We start from the raw sequence: 18,960 nt of genomic DNA, 5'->3' as shown, positions 1-18,960 counted from the left end.
CAGAGAGGAGGCTGATGCAGTAATCCAGTCGGGATAGGATGAGAGATTGAACCAGCAGGGTAGCGGTTTGGATGGAGAGGAAAGGGCAGATCTTGGGAATGTTGTGGAGGTGAGACCGGCAGGTTTTGGTGATGAATTGGATGTGAGGGGTGAATGAGAGTGCGGAGTCGAGGATGACACCAAGGTTGCGGGCTTGTGAGACGGGAAGGATGGTAGTGCCATCAACATTGATGGGAAAGTCAGGGAGAGGACAGGGTTTGGGAGGGAAGATAAAGAGTTCAGTCTTGGACATATTGAGTTTTAGATGGCAGGCAGACATCCAGGTGGAGATGTCTTGGAGGCAGGAGGAGACACGAGCCTGAAGGGAGGAAGAGAGAGCAGGGGCAGAGATGTAGATTTGGGTGTCATCAGCGTAGGGATGTTAGTTGAAGCTGTGGGTGCAAATTTGTTCACCAAGGGAGTGAGTGTAGATAGAGAACAGAAGGGGACCAAGAACTGACCTTTGAGGAACCCCTACAGTAAGGGGATGGGAGGGGGAGGAGGAGCCCACAAAAGAGACTGAGAGTGAATGGCTGGAGAGATAAGAGGAGAACCAGAAGAGGACAGAGTCTGTGAAGCCAAGGCTGGATAGCGTGTTGTGGAGAAGGGGGTGGTCCACAGTGTCGAAGGCAGCTGAGAGGTCGAGGAGAATTAGGATAGAGTAGGAGCCATTGGATTTGGCAACCAGGAGGTTATTGATGACCTTTGAGAGGGCAGTTTCTGTGGAATGTAGGGGAAGGAAGCCAGATTGGAGGGGGTCGAGAAGAGAGTTGGCGTTGAGGAATTCGAGGCAGCGTGTGTAGATGACTCATTCAGGGAGTTTGGAAAGGAATGGTAGGAGGGAGATAGGGCGATAACTAGAAGGTGAGGTGGGGTCAAGAGAGGGTTTTTTCAGGATGGGAGAGACGTGGGCATGTTTGAAGGCAGAGGGGAAGGAACCAGTGGAGAGTGAGCGGCTGAAGATGGACAAGGCTTTGAAGGGAGGGAAAGTAATTGTTGGATTTGAGCAAGGAGGGCATTCCAGGCCAGAGGCAGGTGATGGGCTAGGGAATAGCGGAAAGATAGGGGAGATAGAAGCACAGTGAGTAGGTTAGCAGTAGTGGAGCGAAGTGTGCGGACTGGGTTGAGAAGGAGAGAAATGAGGTGAGGTAGGAGGGGTCAAAGTAGTGGAGTGCCTTACAGCCAATGCTGAGGAGTTTTTGTTTGATGTGGAGGTGGGTGGGCATCTTTAAAATGGGGATTAAGGCCTTGAACCCCATGTGGGACATGGACTGTGTCGAAACTTATTAGCCTCTATCAGCTGCAGTGCTTAGTACAATGTCTGACACATAGAAAGCACTTAAGTACTATAAAAAAGTGCTCAATAAATACCACTGATTGATTGACTGATAATAGCAGGGCCCACCAGGGCTGAAAAGTAAGCAAAAGGCTCAGCAGTCCATTCTGAAAGATTCCCAGACGAGAGACAAGACGGAAGATGGAGAAGCAACATGGCCTAGTGGAAAAAACCCAGGTCTGGGAGACAGAGGATCTGATTTCTAGACTGTGAGCCCACTGCTGGGTAGGGACCATCTCTATATGTTGCCAACTTGTACTTCCCAAGTGCTTAGTACAGTGCTCTGCACACAGTAAGCACTCAATAAATACGATTGAATGAATGAATGAATTTCTAACCCAGCTCTGCTTCATGCCTGCTCTGTGACCTTGGCCAAATCACTTCACTTCCCTGTGTCTCAGTTTCCTTGCCTGTGAAACGTGGATTTTACACAGGTTCTCCCATTTCCTTAGACAGTGAATCCCATGTGGGACAGGGACTGTGCCCAGCCCAATTAACCTGGATTTACCCCAGTGCTTGGAACATAGTGATCGCTTAGCAAACACCATTAGTTTTGAATGAATGAATAAGTGAAAGTCTCAGAAGGACACGATGGGAACCAGAACACTGTCTTTAAGCCCTACAGCAAAGCACTTAAATAGCCAGAAATTTCCGTAGTTCAAAAAAATCCTCACCCGGGAATATTCCTGTCATCTTCCTGGGCCTGGAGCTAATATTCCACATCCAGTTAAACCTCTGCGATGGGCAGATTAGGCTTGTCTCTGCACTCCGCTGCCAGTAATTTATGTGTTGCTGGATATTGCATTGGGGATATAGACTCCACTGCAGCTCATAGAGTGGCCCCAGCTCAATAACATCACGCTATCCATCTTCAAACGGCAGAAGTCAGATTGATGAATTTTTCAATGCCTCCCAGGGAGATAACTGCCCAAATTTTCTTTTATTGCCCCTGACTGAGAGGATGCTGTCTGAGAACTCCCTCCGGTCCATCCACGGGAAGACAGCTCCCGTCGAGAACCCAGCTAAAGACTTCCCCACACTGGACAGGCCACAGCTCTCCCCACATTCAAATCACTCCTAAAATCCCACCGCTTCCGACTAACTTTCCCCAATTAATTTCCCAACACCCTGAGCCATACCATCCCTCTGGCCAACTACAACACTATAAACTCCTGTACTGTATTCTGTACAAAGTAATCGTGCAATAAACGCCACTAATCCATCAACTGCATTTACAAACTTCAGTGCCTTCCTTCTCATTCATGTATATATGTCTACTCTATTTATTTCAACCACTCTAGTTGTAGTTTTTTGTTTGTCTCCTCCATTAGAGAGTATGCTCCTTGTGGGCAGGGAATGTATCACTTTGCTAGTCAAAACTTCCCAAGCACTTAATACAGGTCATATCCCCAATCGGACACTCAAAAAATACCATAATTTATTTATTTGTATTGACATCTGTCTCCCCCAGCCCTAGATTGCAATCTCATTGTGGGCAGGTAATGTTTCTGTGAACTGTGGAACTCTCCCAAGTGCTTAGTACAGTGCTCGGCACACAGTAAGCATTCAATAAATATAATTGAATGAATGAATGAATACTGCTCCAACTACTACCATCATCACCACTACCACCAGGAATTCAATGGTAGGAAAGCGTGTGGGATAGCTTGCAGGACAGAGATGTGCCTTGGCCCTCTGACCAAAGCTACAGTCCACTGGGTTTGAAATGAGCTCATTTGTGGGCAAGAAATTCATCTCTCCCAAGCAGTTAGTACAGTGCTTTGCACACAGTAAGTGCTCAATAAATATGATTGATTAATTGATTGAGTTTTCTGCAGACAGAGCTGCCCTTTGGGAGCAGAAGGCCAGGACACAGCTGTTTTTACTAGGTCTCCTTAGCCCCCCATGGTCATGGTTACCCCAGTCTCTCGCTGGAACAAGTTGCCAAGTGCCTGGGACAACCGACTGGCCAAACACTGGGGATGGGCCTGCCTACACAAAATCTTTCCATGTAGAGGGCCAAAAGGTAAGAAGGAGATTCTTGGGAGTTTCCATTTGAAGAGCAGGGAAATGAGTAGTCATTGGAGGTTTTGCTCCAGGAGGGAATCTCCTCGGAGAATTCATCATTTTCAACATCACACTGACCTTGGTTTATAAATGAGCATGCAGAAGCGCTCCAAGGTGGGAGGGAAGGATAAGAATCTTGAATCCTGAGTGGGGCCCACGTACCCAGGAAAGTCCAAGAATATGGAGGCATCCCGTGGGACAGTTCTAAGACTGGATCTAAGCCTGAGGCTCCTCCAGAGCAGCTCAGAAGAGGAAGCCAGGCTAGGGCAGGGCGGGATATGTAGCCGAAATCTTCCAACCTCACTGTCCCCCAGAACTCTCAAAGGCAGGGTTCAGCACAAAACCGGTGCCTTTAGAAAGAGGAAAGGGGAAAGGGAGCTGTTAGGGGCCCTTGCTGCCTCCACGAGGAGGAGTTCCTGGGAAGGCAGATTCCTACATCAGCCATCGGAGAGGCTTTGCTTGGCCTTCCACTCTTTGAAAGGGGATTTAACACTCCGGGTGGAATCCCTTAAACCTAGAGCCCCGATTACTCTTATCGAGAAGCTCATAAATTGAGATCTATTAGAATTGGATCACCGGGGCTCCTCAGGGGAGTGCCCAGACGACTGAAAGAGACCAAGCATCTCTGGGCGAGATTATCAAAGCAGCTGAGAACACACTGAGAGCCTCACTGCCGGGTTTGATTAACCTCAGCTGAAATGTTGCAACGTTCTTTTGCCGCCCACTCCTCCCCATACTCTCCCAACTTTCTTCCAGGAACTCACTCAGCCAACTCCTCCAAGCTCCGGTACACGTCATCGTCATTCTCTGCTGTCTCTTCTGAAGGGAAGGGCCTGTGAGGAAGAGAGAAACGCATGGTGATTGTGAATACACTGGCTGTCCCTGGCGCAACAAACAAGAAATTATCAAGAGCTTCTCAGGGGACTTAAGACCCCACTCACACATGCCAAAGTGGCGCCAACACGTTTTTCTTGGAAGAATCAAGGGTCAGGATTATGCTAATTTATAGTGCTAAAAGCTAGCCGGTGAGGTATCAATTTCGGAAGATGAAGCTTCTCAATTCACAGCAGCTTTCAGACTCTGAATGGTTGCCAGGTGCAGTATGCAAACCAGCGGCTGAGAGGTGCCACTCCTCTGGGGCCCTGGGGTGAATAGAGGCAGCCCGGGGATGGAGCAAGGACCCATATGGTGTCTTTCACCCAAAACTATCCCCCTTTAGACTGTAGCTCTCATAATGTATTTCCCCAAGTGCTTAGTACAGTGCTCTGCACCCAGTAAGCACTCAATAAATACAACTGAATGAATGAATATCTGACAGACAATTCCTCTACCCCTTTTCAAAGCCTTATTGAAGGCACATACCTTTTAAGAGGCCTTCCCTGACTAAGCCCTCCTTTCCTCTTCTCCCACTCCCTTCTTCGTCGCCGAGTTGCTCCCTTTATTCATCCCCCGTCCCAGGCCCACAGCACTCATGTCCATATCTGTAATATATTTATTTATATTAATGTCTGTCTCCTCCTCTATATTGTAAGCTCGTTGTGGGCAGGGAATGTGTCAGTTATATTTTACTCTCCTAAGCGCTTAGTTCAGTGCTCTGCACACAGTAAGCCTTCAATAAATACAATTGATTGATCAACAAGACATAATCTGTAGGGTGCAGCCGGGATCTTTTCCCTTCTATACTGTAAGCTCTTTATAGGCAGGGAACATATCTGTCAATTTTGTTGTACTGTACTCTGGAACACATCTGTCAGTTTTGTAGTACTCTCCCTAATGCTTAGTATAATGCTCTGTGCAGAGTTGGTGCTCAATATATACAATTGATTGATTTCAAGGAGAGGAGGCACTTGGCAAGAGAATGGAGGTCACCATCAGCATCCATACCCCAGACACCCACCCATCACCGCTACTCCCCTGGAAACTAATAATAATAATAATAATAAAACTATCAGCTTCTCCAGCTTTCTGGGAGGAAGGGAGGGAAAGAAGGAGGGAGAGAGGAAGATTTGTTGTTGGGACAGAGACCCAAAAGGCACCATGTGTCTACAACAGTCACGTTCAGAGGAAGGGAGAGGCAGTGAAGAGGGAAGGGGTTGGAGAAACCAAGGGCCAGCTCACTATGTATATCCAATGGCAGTTTTTTTTTTAATGACATTTGTTAAATGCTATGTGCCAAGCTCTGTTTTAAGCTTTGGGATCGATATAAGTTACTCAGAATTGACATAGTCCATGTCCCATATGGGGTTCACAGTCTTAATCGCCATTTTACAGATGAGGTAACTGAGGCCCAGAGAAGTAAAATGACTTGCTCAAGATCACATATCGGACAAGTAGCGGAACCAGGATTAGAATCCTGGTCCTGCTGGCTTCCAGGCTGGTGATCTCTCCACCAGGCCCTGCTGCTTCTCAAGTTTCCATTTTGACCCTAAGTTACTAGCAGGACATCCAGCTCCGGAAACATTTGGACACCGCTAATCGAAGCCAGGTACCCCGTCGTGCTGGTTATGCACCGCTGAGCCACGGCAGAGCCAAGGCAGAACTTTGAACGCCTATGTAGGCCACGTCAATCTACACCCTGGCACCACCCCCGGCCCTCTGGCAGGCACGATCCACTTTCTAACTGCGATGTCAATGCCAAGAACCAGCCTGAGGTCCTGTTCTACAAGGGCTTTATTATTTGTGACATACTAAAATTCAAAAATCGCCATCTGGTGGGCAGGGGGATGGGGGAAGAATCAGCATTAAAGGTGAGTTTTGTGGTCCTGACTTTGGTTTTTGAAACTATCCTCTAAGAAATGCTTAGGGATCATTTACTTTGCCTCAGAAGTGAGGTGATGTATTAACACAGATTAACTTCCTTCGCACGTTCTAGCAAGGCCAGTCACCCCAATCTCTGCAGAGCCAATAATGAAAATATGCAGAAGGCGAAGGGAACAGGGAGTCTGAGCAGAACAGCCCGGGAATTGTACATACAAGTGCAGGTCTGACTACGATGTAAAAAGATGTGACGATGAGAATAAAGCAGTCTCTCCCAAAATGGCATGCAGTGTACTGTGATGATATATGCAATATTTTGTTGACGTAATTTGAGTTAGCCTAATGCTAGAGTGTTTCTCAGGGGGAGAACTCTAGCCTTCTACTTATTCCAGAGTTATTCATTCATTCCTTAATTCAATCACATTTACTGAGCGCTTACCTTGTGTGGAGCACTGTACCAAGCACTTGGGAGAGGACAAAAGAACAATAAACAGACACATTCCCTGCCATTCCCTTCCCAGATCCCTCTCAACAAAGGCACTAGCATCTGAGCCATAGAACTAGGTGGAAGAAGCCACAGGGTCAGGGGGCTGAGCCCTAAAAATTAAAATACCAGACACAATGGTGTCCAGAGAGGAACAGGCTTACTGGAGACTAGACAGTCCAGAAAAAAGCTGGACAACTAGCCACCCTATTCTAGCCTTCTCCCTGTCTTCAGCCCCCATCAGGGAGGAGAGTTTCTCTGAAGTTTCTCTGTCTCCCCCTCTAAACTGCAAGTTCACTGTGGGCAGGGAATGTATCTACCAACTAACTGTACTCACCCAAGAGCTTGGTACAGTGCTTTGAATAATCAAAACCATTGATTGAACCATTGAAGGAAGTAGATTCGAAGCACAGGCTTCTTTTGCTTCACAGTTAAAGCAATGCTGGTCTCTCACCCTGGTGCCTGCCTGTTGCTCTCTCTGACAAGAATGGAAGTGCCCTGAAATGGACCTGCTTTGCATTCTTGAGGGGAAAGTCTTCTCCCACCATGCAACAACTTGCTTTGGGTTCGGACAGACAGAGTAACGTTCACATCCAACCAGGGGACCACAGGAGAGGAAGCCTTCATCTCAGCTCCTTCTGAAGCAATAAAGTAAAAATCCCATAATATCTATATGAACAACGGTTCTTTAATTAAATCGGGTTCCTTGTTGTAACTTCAGGGTCCCAGAGGCTCTGTTCTCTGGTATGAAACTTTTATCTCCCAGAAGAGGTTCTGGACTAGAAGGGAGGATACTGGTTCACTCTCACCAACACAGTGGGATTTTGTGGGCCTGCTCTAGACTGGAAGCTTGTTATGGGCAAGGCACAAGAAGCAGTGTGGCCTAGTGGATAGAGAATGGGCCTGGAATTCAGAAGGACCTGGATTCTAGTCCTGGCTCTGCCATTTGCCTGTTCTGTGACCTTGAGAAGTCACTTCATTTCTCTGTGCCTCAGTTACCTCACCTGTAAAATGGGGATTGAGATTGGGAGTCCCATGTGGGACAGGGACTGTGTCAAACCTTGTATCTACTGCAACATTTAGAAGAGTGTCTGGTACATAGTAAGTGCCTAACAAACCATAAAACAAAAGGCATCTGCTAATTCTGTTGTATTTTACCCTCTCCCAAGTGCTTAATACAGTGCTCTGCATATAGTAAGTGCTCAATAAATACGATCGATTGATTGACTGCTCTGTTTGATACTTGCTCGGTTGCACCCAGATGTCTAAGGATAAAATCCAAACACTCCTGATCCTCGTCTGACTTTACTGCTGGCCCTGCCTGTGCTTCCACTGTCTTTCTACCCGAGGTTACAGCCCTGGCTCTGCCTGATGTACTGCCTGCTGAAAACAGAGCTACAGCATCACCTGAAATACAGCCCAGCATTATTCTCACTTGAAGTGTGCAGATTCCCATTCTTTTCTAGATCTACTCCAGGACAATTTTTGTTATAAAATGGGAGTCCTGGGATCTAGAAGGAAGACAGAGCTTGTCTGTGATCTCATAATAATGATGACTGTGGTATTTGTAAAGTGCTGACTATTTGCCAAGCACTGTACGAAGTGGTCAGGTAAATACAAGATAATCAGGCTTGGCCCAGTTACCCGTCCCACATGGGCCTACAGTCTAAGTAGGAGGGAGAAGAAGTATTTAACTCTGTTTTACAGAGGGAGGAAACTGGGGCACAGGGAAGTTAAGGGACTTCCCCAAAGAAACACAGTAGGTGAGTGGCAGAGCCGGGATTAGAACCCAGGTCCCCTGACTCTCAGGTCTGTGCTCTTCCCACCAGGACAAACTCCTTCCCCAGAGGTATTTCATCTCCCATGCGCTATTTCAAGAACTATGGTGGAAAATCATGACCTCAAATCCACAAAGGACTCTGGGCAGACTGGAGGCCACCATTCACAAAGACTCTGGCACTTATCTACGGCCACAGGCGGAGGGGGGTTGAGGAAACGGCTCGCTGCCACAACGACAAGCCCTGTTTCAGGGCTTGAGCACAAACTTGCAAACTCACTGAGGTCAAAACACATAGAGCCTCATTTTGTTTTTCCTCATGCCCCTGTCGTGATGGTTTCTGGCCTCATGTCCTTAAAATGAGGTTAGCTGGGCCTGTGCCCTTCTTTTGTTGCAAATTTCACCTGGAAAAGGAGGCCAAGTGCTGGCCTGACAAGCATTTCAATATCACAAGCTCTCCCAGCCTGTACTGCCAAAAGTTCTATGCAACTACCAGAAGAAGACAAATTTTAAGATGTGTTTCCATGCTTTCTTTCATTTTCAATGTATCAACTCAACATACAGCTCTCTCTGGTGCCTTTTCCCTCTCCACTAGAAATACATTGGAAAAATTCAGGTCTAAAGAATTACACAGGCTTTAATATTTCTACTCTGACAATTCTATTGGGACCACAAATCTGGGTGAAAGTAAGAGCCACATCCAATGAATTCCTGCAAACAACAAAATAAAACTAATCCCAGCTGCCAAGGATACAAATAACATGATAAAAGCACTATTTTTGTTCAGAAGTTTTTAAGACTTCAGTTTCAGGGCCCTCTGCTCCCTGACCTTGCAGGGAAGGCAGGTAAAGGTGAAAGTTTGAATAGGGCTGGAGAATTGGTATTTTTCTGGCAACTCTGGCAAAATCAGATTCAGGGGGCCCCTGTCGGGGAAGCATTCTGAGAAAATTACAACAATTCATCTTGAGAAATCAGATAGGGAAGATGCACAATCTCTCCCCAGGTGTGTTTAGCATTTCCTCTGGGCTTCCCATTTTTCCCCCATTGCATTCCCCAGGTATGTTTAGCATTTCCTCGAGGCTTCCCATTTTTCTCCCAATGCATACAACACACTGCCACTGCTGGTGATTGAACTCTGTAGATTGGATTCAATTTTGAATTCACAAGGATGAATATGGACGAATAATCCTCATTTGACTATATTCTGAGGATACCTGAAAAAAATTGGGGAGGGAGAAGATCACCATCATGTTTTTTTTTAAAACACATCCTGTGTCAGCCTTTCAAGGTGCTTTATAAATTCAAACACTGTCATCACAATCATCCTGTGAGACTAACAGATAATTTTATGAATTATAATAAACACCTGGAACTCTTCCTATTTCCCAATGTCCAAAACCTATGAAAAGCCCAACATAGCCCTAAGATAAAAATGCTTTTAAAAAAGGAGAAGCAAGATTAAACAGCCACTAAAGAGTTCACTGTCAGTCAGTCTGGAGGGCTTATTCTGTGCAGAGCACGGTACTAAGTGCTTTTGGAGAGTACAATATAACAAGAAACAGACACATTCCCTGCCCACAATTAGCTTACAGACTAGCGAGGGAGACAGAAATTAATATAAGTAAATAGCAGATATGTACAGAAGAGTCTACAAAGATACCATTGACATGCTTCCTGTCATATCAGTAGAGTTCCTGAGTCTGGACTCATTTGCATCACAATATTTAACCACTATAGGTTGGCTTAAAAGTACTTTCATTTGTCACAGGAAAGCACTTTGGGAGCCTGAATCCAAAGAAAAACTGACAGAAATTATGATAATAATAATAACAATGATAATAGTAATTGCTAAGGGCTTACCATATGCCAAATACTCTAAGTGCTAGAGTCGATCCAATATAATCAGATCCGACACAGTCCCTGTTCCAAAAGGGGCTCCCAATCTAAGTAAGATATAGAATGCGTATTGAATCCTCATTTTACAGCTGAGGAAGCCAAGGCACAGTGAAGTCAAGTGACTTGCTCAAGGTCACACAGCAGACAAGTGGTGGAACCGGGATTAGAATCCAGGTCCTCTGAATCCCAAGCCTTTACTGTATCCATTAGGCCACACGTTTTCTCCACACAGAATGTGATTGAAAAGTCAGTTCCACCAGTTATGGGGAAACAGGCACCTTCTTGTACCTAGGCTCCTTGGCACGTAGCATTCATTCATTCAGTTGCATTTATTGAGCACTTATGGTGTGCAAAGCACTGTACTAAGACCTTTGAAGAATAAAATATAACAATAAACAGACACATTCTCTGCCCACAATGAACTCACAGCCTAGAGGGGGAAACAGACATTAATATAAATAACTATTATTACTATATGTAACACCTCCACAGTATTGATTTTCAAGCATGAAGAAAATGCACAACCCACCTAGCATTTCATAATGTCACAAACAATATTTGGACCTTGGACAGTCTCCATATACTTGTAACAATATTACATTTATTTGTAGTTAAAAGTGTTTACTTTCAACATGGCACTGCATAAGGCCGGTACCATAAAATAATTTTAGTATCACAACATATTTAGCATTCCAGATTCTGGAGAGCCAAATCTACAGGACAGTAGTGTATTTAAATATCAGGGTGCTAACAAAACTGGGGGAAGGTTGAATCTGGGATGTGAACATGTAGATAGTTTTTTAGAGAGATGACATTTGAAATTAACACAAGTAATGGAAAAAATGTACCCAGAGTATTCAGGTGTGCTTGAAAAGCTCAGTCGAGAACCAACCTCTGCCTCACCTCCCAACAACATGAACACACTAAGATTGTTTTAGTTGTGTCATGGTATTCTCTATTGCCAGCTTCTGGTGCTGTTGTTTTTGCATTTTTTGCCTCCATGACCCCATCGAGCCATAGTGCTACAGGCTCATCTGTCTGCCACCACTGTCTTGCAGCTTTCAGCTATAAGTCATATATTCCGAGGCTGATGTTCACTTCCTTCTTACACACATTTTCTCTGAGCCCTTGCTTAGGATTGCCTCATTTCAGCTAGCCTTACTATAACTGTCTGGATAGTCTTCTTTTGGACAATATCCTCATCTACCTCATACAGCAAAAGTGTATTAGGGTGAACGTTGCTTTGCTGATAGGAGACTGACTTCTTTCCAGAACTTCACTGTCTGTGGTCCTGCCTTGACCCTCGATTACATGTACGACTCCTAAGTGATGCTGATGGGACCACTCAAAAAAACAGACATGTTCCCAGACCACAACAAGCTTACAGTCTAGAGAAATGATCTATAACAAGAATGCTCTGTGTTGGAATAGACTTACCTCTGCTGAGTTGCACCTGTTGCAGATTCACACTTTTTTTCTCTCGATTAGGCCAAATATATATATACATATATAAGTGGTATTTATTGAATGCTTACTATGTGCATTGAGAAGCAGCATGGCTCAGTGGAAAGAGCACAGGCTTGGGAGTCAGAGGTTGTGGGTTCTAATGCTGGCTCCCCCACACGTCTGCTGTGTGACCTTGTGCAAGTCACTTAACTTCTCTGTGCCTCATTCCCTCATCTGTAAAAAGGGGACGAAGACTGTGAGCCCCACGTGGGACAATCTGATTACCTTGTACCTACCCCAGCACTTAGAATAGTGCTTGGCACATAGTAAGTACTTAACAAATACTATTATTATTATTATTATTATTATTATTATTATTATCATTACTAGCTTGGGAGCATATAACAGAATTAATAGATACGCTCCCTGCCCATAACAAGTTTACAGTGTAGAGAGGGAGGAAGACATTAATATGAATAAGTAATTTATAATATTGTGAGGTTGGGGGAGGGGTGAATATCAAATGTCCACAGGTTACAGATTAACGTGCAGATACAGATGATGTAAAAAGGGAGACAGAGCCAGGGAAAAGAGGGTTTAATTGGGGAAGGCCTCTTGAAGATATGACCTTGATAAAGCTTTGAAGGTGAGGAGAGACTTGTGTTTTTTCATATATGGAGGAGTAGGGAGTTCCAGACTAGGGGGAGGATATGGGAAATGGATCCGTGGTGAGACAGATGAAACCGAGGTTCAGTGAGTAAGCTGGCACTAGAGGACTAGCTTGTAGTAGATTATTGAGGTGAGGTAGGATGGGGTGAACTGACTGAGTGCTATAAAGCCAATGGTGAGGAGTTTCTGTTTGATGTGGAAGTGGATGGGCAACCACTGGATTCATTCATTCATTCATTCGATCATATTTATTGAGCGCTTACTGTGTGCAGAGCACTGTACTAAGCTCTTGGGAAGTACAAGTTGGCAACATATAGAGATGGTCCCTACCCAACAGCGGGCTCACAGTCTAGACTGGATGCTCTTGAGGAGTGGGGAGACATGGACTGAACACTTTTGCTGAAAAAAGATCCATGCAACAATGAAGTATGGACTGGAGTGGGGAGAGTCAGGAGGTCAGGAGGTTAGCAAGGAGACAGATGCAGTAGTCAATGCAAGTGGTTGGATCATCCTGGTAGCAGTTCATACTCAAAGATGGTACTACCGACAGTGGAGACAAACTAAAGACATGAACTAAAGACTCAGTCCAAGTTGTCGATGACACTATCCCACTGGGAGGCCTGAGACATCCCTTATACATCCCAGACACCGAGGTGCGGGTCACCCTGTGTACCCTGTGCCAAGCGTGTAGTAGAATGTAATGATATCGTCAAGCAGGGTACTTTGAGGAAGTCTGGCCAAATGCACCAAGACTGTTTTTCTTGGGAATCTCTGATGCCCCACTTCAATTCAGAGCTATCGTGAACTCTAGCGTGGCTTGAGAGTCACAGCTTTGGGTCCAGAGGCAAAGAGAGAGGGAGTATTGCCTTTAAAAGAAAAAGTCCTGGACATAAAGGAGTCCAATGCCATTTGTGTCCAAGGCAAGGGACAGACCAACCAAAAACCAGACTGTCCTGAATGGAACCAGATGAATGGTCACACAACTATCCAGCTAACGGTTCCACAGCAGCCTGACAAAAATCACTTCTTACTTGTGCTTGAGTGGATTTGCCCATCAGTTCAGCTCCTTCCCAGTCTGAGTCTTGCCCCCTATGCAACTTTCCCATCTCTGCCACTCTGCTGTGCCCATAAACTCCTCCTCCCACCTCTCTCCAGGTTGGCCCAACACTGATAACCTTCTCAGTTTCTCTATCAACTTTCTCCTTTTAAAATTCAGCAGCTGTCATTGCCTCTACCATGCCCTTCCTTGTTCCTGCCTTACCGCCCGTTGTCCTGAGACTGGCGAGAGCAGTGGGTAGAGCCGGTCTGGGGGAGTGGGGCCAGCAAGGGCCTGGGAGGGCCCACCAGTGACGGGTGTTGGGAGATGCTCATCGCCCTTGACAGAGAGGACGTGGTGCCCAAATGCTTTTGGCCCAACTGTGTTGCACTGCAGTGGGGCACCACTGCCAACTGCGGCATATTACAGGCAACAGCACATTCAGGAAGATCAATTCCCCCGTGAAAAAAAAGTGGGAGAAAAAAAATGAAAGCATCCTCAATTTCTAGGAGTTTCAAATTTTAGAGGGTCCATAACTTGGGGGCGGGGAGGCAGTTTGAACCTCATTTTTAAATGAGGTTCTTTGCTGGAGGAAGCAAGCCTTTGTTTATAAGACAAAAGAGGCAAACATTCACTCACTGCACAGTTCAAATTTCTCAATGCTGTTATTTTGAGGCATTTGGTGTAGAGATTGTCATGGTAAGCCTTGGTTAGATGCATCAATTGTACAGTTTGGGGGCAGGATCTGTTACGTCCAACATTAAAAGAAAAGGGAGGAGTGGGTCTAACAGAAATCTGAGCCACTTCTGAGTAATCAATTAATATTTCAACAGGTGGCTAATTCAGAAAACATTTGGAATACACAGTGCTAGGCGATATGATTAATCTGCTGGCTGGCTTCTCAACGCACATCAATACCACATCCTGAGGTATAAAGTACAATTATGAGCAGAGCTGCTGTTTCTTTTGTATTTCATATGAGCTGTGTGCAATCACTTTGGGGAACTTCAGGAAAACAATTAGTCTTAAAAAAGGTATTTTAAAATCTTCACACCTGCTATCACCACCGGAAAACTGAGCTCTCTCCTGGGGAGGCCACATCATAATCCCGGTGGATGTTTCTTTATCCCTTTATCTTGTTAAAAAATATTGTTGGTTATAGATAACACTTTTTATCTGGAAAGATCATCAGAGCACACAACCCAGAAGCTATATATTGTGGGAAACACATCCTTAATCACTTTAGAAGGAGACTGAAATCTTGAACCTAGCACCTAAAACGGGGATCCAAAGTAAGTCTGAACATCACTCTCTCTCCTTTGGGAGAAAAATTCCATGCCTAAAATACCAGTTCACTTAGGGACTCATCTCAAAATATTGGTTGAGCCTTAAAAATTCCTATCTTTGGGGCTTTGTAGGCAAAAAGCCCAGCAATGACCAGTGGACTGCTTATTGGGTCATCTCTTTAGCTGCTGCTTCCGACTGGCCATTTTTGGTGTTGAATGGGAGAATTTCATTTGAGTTGCTTTGGTTTTCTGAGTTTTCAGTGCTCTGTTTCACGTTTGCACAATTGATTAAAATACCAGTAACCTGGAATAAGGAGCACATTTCCCAGGGAAACAGTAAAATTCTTAAAGGCATGTCAATTGTTTCAGTCCCTTGACAGTCCCTTTTAATTACTTAAAGTCACCTGTGGTGTTTGTCCTGAAATTGACTAAAAGGGTTTGGGAGCATCAGAGTTTTTCTTATTAAAAACATCTCCTCCCCAAAACACACTTCGACTGTCAAAACAATGAGCCAGGTTTTCTCTTCCTTTCTTAAACTGGATCCAATCCTTTCTACATAACAATTTCTACCAGACCATCCCTGGCCCTCATCTCTCTGTCAAAGCTTGTTCTCATTTTAACTGGTTCTCACAGCCTATTCTTCCCTAAAGACCCTCCCCCAAAAGCCATCTCACCCAGGGATTTTCTGATTAATCCCACCACCATCCAATCCCCAGCCCTCACAGCTTTATGTTTAGTTAATACCTATCTATTCATTCCCTTTTATCTCTTCTCTCATTCTTTTGTATGTTCACCAATTCACATCTATGGTGTACCCCCCATAAGATTATGAATCTCTTAAACTCAAGGATCACATGCTTTACTCCTTTCTATCTCCAAGAGTCTTGTAGGTTACTCAGTACACAGTAAGCTCAACAATAGTATTTTTTGATTGCATTTCTTAAGCGCGTACTATATGCCAAGCACTGTACTAAGCACTGAGGCAGATATTAGCTAATCAATTTGGACACTCCATGTCCCACATGGGGCTCTCAGTCTTAATCCCTATTTTACAGATGAGGTAACTGAGGCACAGAGAAGTTAAGTGACTTGCCCAAGGTCACACAGCAGACAAGTGGTGAAGAGGGGATTAGAGCCCAGATCCTCGGACTCCCAGGCCTGTGTCCTTTCCACTAGGACACATTGGTACCCTATTTTATTAGTATCATTTTAATCATTTGATAATGATTCTCTCCCCTGCAATCATTCATTTTCACCTGGGTAATACTTTTATCAGAATAAAGTGTAGGACTGTCAAAAATAAGCTGAGCTGTTTTGGCCCTTGTTTTGAAATTCCTGATTGTGGAGACAGAAGCCACACACATCTTTAGGGCAATAAATCAGTCTGTTTCACATCCAGTCTCTCCCCTCTCCGTCTTTGAGGACTGCAGTCCCTGTTGATTAGTGTCAAATGCAGATTCTAAGCAACTGTGAAACCTTAATATATTTTTAATCTCATATCACATTTCTCATTATGGGTCATTTCAATCACAGCCCTTTAGAGCAGTTGAAACAAGAAGATTTCATGCCTATTTTCATACATCAGGGGAAGTCCTTCTCTGGCCAGATATTGTTTGTAACTCTATTTTGCTCACTGACTGGAAGTCACCTGTCATCTCTTGGCTAACTTTAGGAAAACTAACCAGTCTCCTGGGATCTTGGGGGACCAAATATTCTAGACACGCTCACACAGCACTCCAAACAGGAAGGAACCCACACTAGCATGTTCTGCCACAGTTTTCACTAGAGTATTAGCCTGAAAATTGCCCATAAAGATTCTGTTATTTAAGAGTCTCTCTCAAGGGAGCTTAATGCCACCAATTCCCCCACTTCAAAAGACCTGCAAGCCACATATGTCAAGTGCTTACTATGTGCCAAGCACTGTTCTAAGCACTGGGGGAGATACAAGGTAATTAGGTTGTCCCTCGTGGGGCTCACAGTCTTAATCCCCATTTTACAGATGAGGTAATTGAGGCCCAGAGAAGTTAAGTGACTTTCCCAAGGTCCCACAGCTGACAAGTGGTGGAGCCGGGATTAGAACCCATGATCTCTGACTCCCAAGCCTGGGCTCTTTCCACTGAGCCATGCTGCTTCTCAATGATCAGAATCCTAGCCCCATCCAACCCAACAGGTATCTGGAAACAACCTATCATTTCAACCTACTGCATGGCTCATCTCTTTTAAGCCCTCCCTGCTCATCTCATCCCATCCCATCTTCCCCCCTCCATCCACACACCATGTGTTACTAAATTAGTAATAATGGTATTTATTGAATGCTCACCCCTGCCCACCCACTGTGTGTATTACATAGCACTGAGAACTTGGGAAAGCACAAGACAGGTTTCCTGCCCCCAGGGAACTGACACAGAGGAGATGGACAGAAAAACTTTCCAACAGTGGAATCAGAATTCAATCAAATGTGCATAGATGCACGAGTGTTGACAATGGCCATAGCTAAATGCAAAAGGTGGCTATTGGATGGTTCTGATTCAGGGTATAGGGAATTTATCAGAGAAAGTTGGCTGGAGGAAGTGGAAGTTTAGGAGGGCTTTGACGATGGGGAGATCTGTGGTCTGCTAGAGTTGGGTAGGGAGGGGATTCCAGGCTAGGGGAACAGCATGAGAGACAGGAAGGAGGTGGGAGTGTCAATTTTCTGACTACCAGTGGCAGCCCTACCTCTTGGCAGCTCTGGCCCACCAAGGAAGATGGCAGTTTTCTTCCTCAACCTCCTCCCCAGTTCTGGCTTTAGTTGTCTTTTAGGGAGAATGGAACAGAATACGCCCTCAGGAATACAAACAGGACAACTACCCTGTTGCTTAGCACATAGTTAGCACTTACTAAATATCATTATTACTATTATTATTACCAAGCCCTTATCGAATACCAAGCTGGTATGCCAGAGTAAAAGCCACCCAGCATGACATGTCTAAAACCCAAATTCAAAAAGCAAGGAAGCGGCACGGTCTACAGGATACAACACAGGCCTGATCTAGGTTCTGATCCTGGCTTCGCCAGTTGTCTGCTGTGTGACCTTGGGCAAGTCACTTAACTTCTCTATGTCTCAGTTACCTCATCTGCAAAATGGGGATTAAGGTTGTGTGCCCCCTGTGAGACAGGGACTGTGTCCAACCTGATTAGCTTGTATCTACCCCCAGTGTTTAGTGCAGTGTTTGGCACACACTCATTTATTCAATCATATTTATTGAGCACTTAGTATGTGCACAGCACTGTACTAAGTGCTTGGAAAATACAATTCAGCAACAAATAGAGACAATCCCTGCCCACAAAGGGCTTACAGTCTAGAAGGGGGGAAGCACTTAAATACCACAGAAAAACAAAAACAAACCCACAATCTGGGGTCTGATTCTTTGCCCTTTATGAAGTTTGACTGCACAAGGACCAAAGAGTATGCCCTCTTATTTTGAATATGGAGCCAAAAGTGTTTATTTCAAGTACTTTTTACGCAGCTAAAGAAAATGAAAGATCCTGTCATTTTAATAGCAGTTTCATTGATGAAGTAAAAATCCAAAAGATTGCTTTCCCACCATATTTCTTTGGGGGACTTCAAAGGCTAAAACAGTGGGCTCACGAATTATTGTGTTAGTGTTTTAATAGAATCTCACCTTATCGTTTCCTTTGACACACTATAAGGCTTAGCAGTAATTAGTTCTCCTCAGATGGGGCTGCTTATGTTTGGCACCAGTCTATACTGTGAAGGTGCTAGGACAAAAGATTTAACACTTCATATAATTTAATGTTTTAGTGCATTATGATGTGCAGTAAGAAAAAAAAAATGTTTCCTTGACATCCACCAACGCTTAAATGGAGAAACTGGCAGAACGTCCTCACTTCAGCTCTACTTCAAGAGAATCATAAGTGTGAAACTATACAGCCACTCCGAATTTCCTGTTTTCTTTCAGTTTTTTTCATAAACTTATCTTTTAAAATAAATCTCAGCAGTGTCCAAAAGCCATTTGGCCAAGCTATTCCCGAAGGAAGCAACTTTTAGAGATTGTCTCAACTGGCGGGAGGGGGGGTGCATAGGGGATGGAGAAGGAGGGCGTGGGTTCTCTGACTTTCCATGCCCATCCCTTAATCTGCCAAAGCCAATCACCTGTGAAGTTGGAG

At 44.7% G+C, this 18,960-nt stretch overlaps 1 protein-coding gene across 9 annotated transcripts in view; it reads right to left on the bottom strand.

Moving 5' to 3' along the window:
• VAV2 (vav guanine nucleotide exchange factor 2) overlaps window positions 1–18,960 on the bottom strand; it is a 375,195-nt gene that overhangs the window by 105,959 nt on the left and 250,276 nt on the right. For all 9 annotated transcript variants that reach the window (XM_038744653.1, XM_038744661.1, XM_038744659.1 and 6 more), the window contains exon 4: window positions 4,207–4,275. In XM_038744653.1, the coding sequence (XP_038600581.1) occupies window positions 4,207–4,275 (69 nt within the window). The remainder of the gene's footprint in view (window positions 1–4,206; window positions 4,276–18,960) is intronic.

Source organism: Tachyglossus aculeatus, chromosome 4 (assembly GCF_015852505.1).
Source record: "Tachyglossus aculeatus isolate mTacAcu1 chromosome 4, mTacAcu1.pri, whole genome shotgun sequence".
Lineage (NCBI taxonomy): Eukaryota > Metazoa > Chordata > Mammalia > Monotremata > Tachyglossidae > Tachyglossus > Tachyglossus aculeatus.
This window is presented reverse-complemented; position numbering and strand designations above follow the sequence as displayed.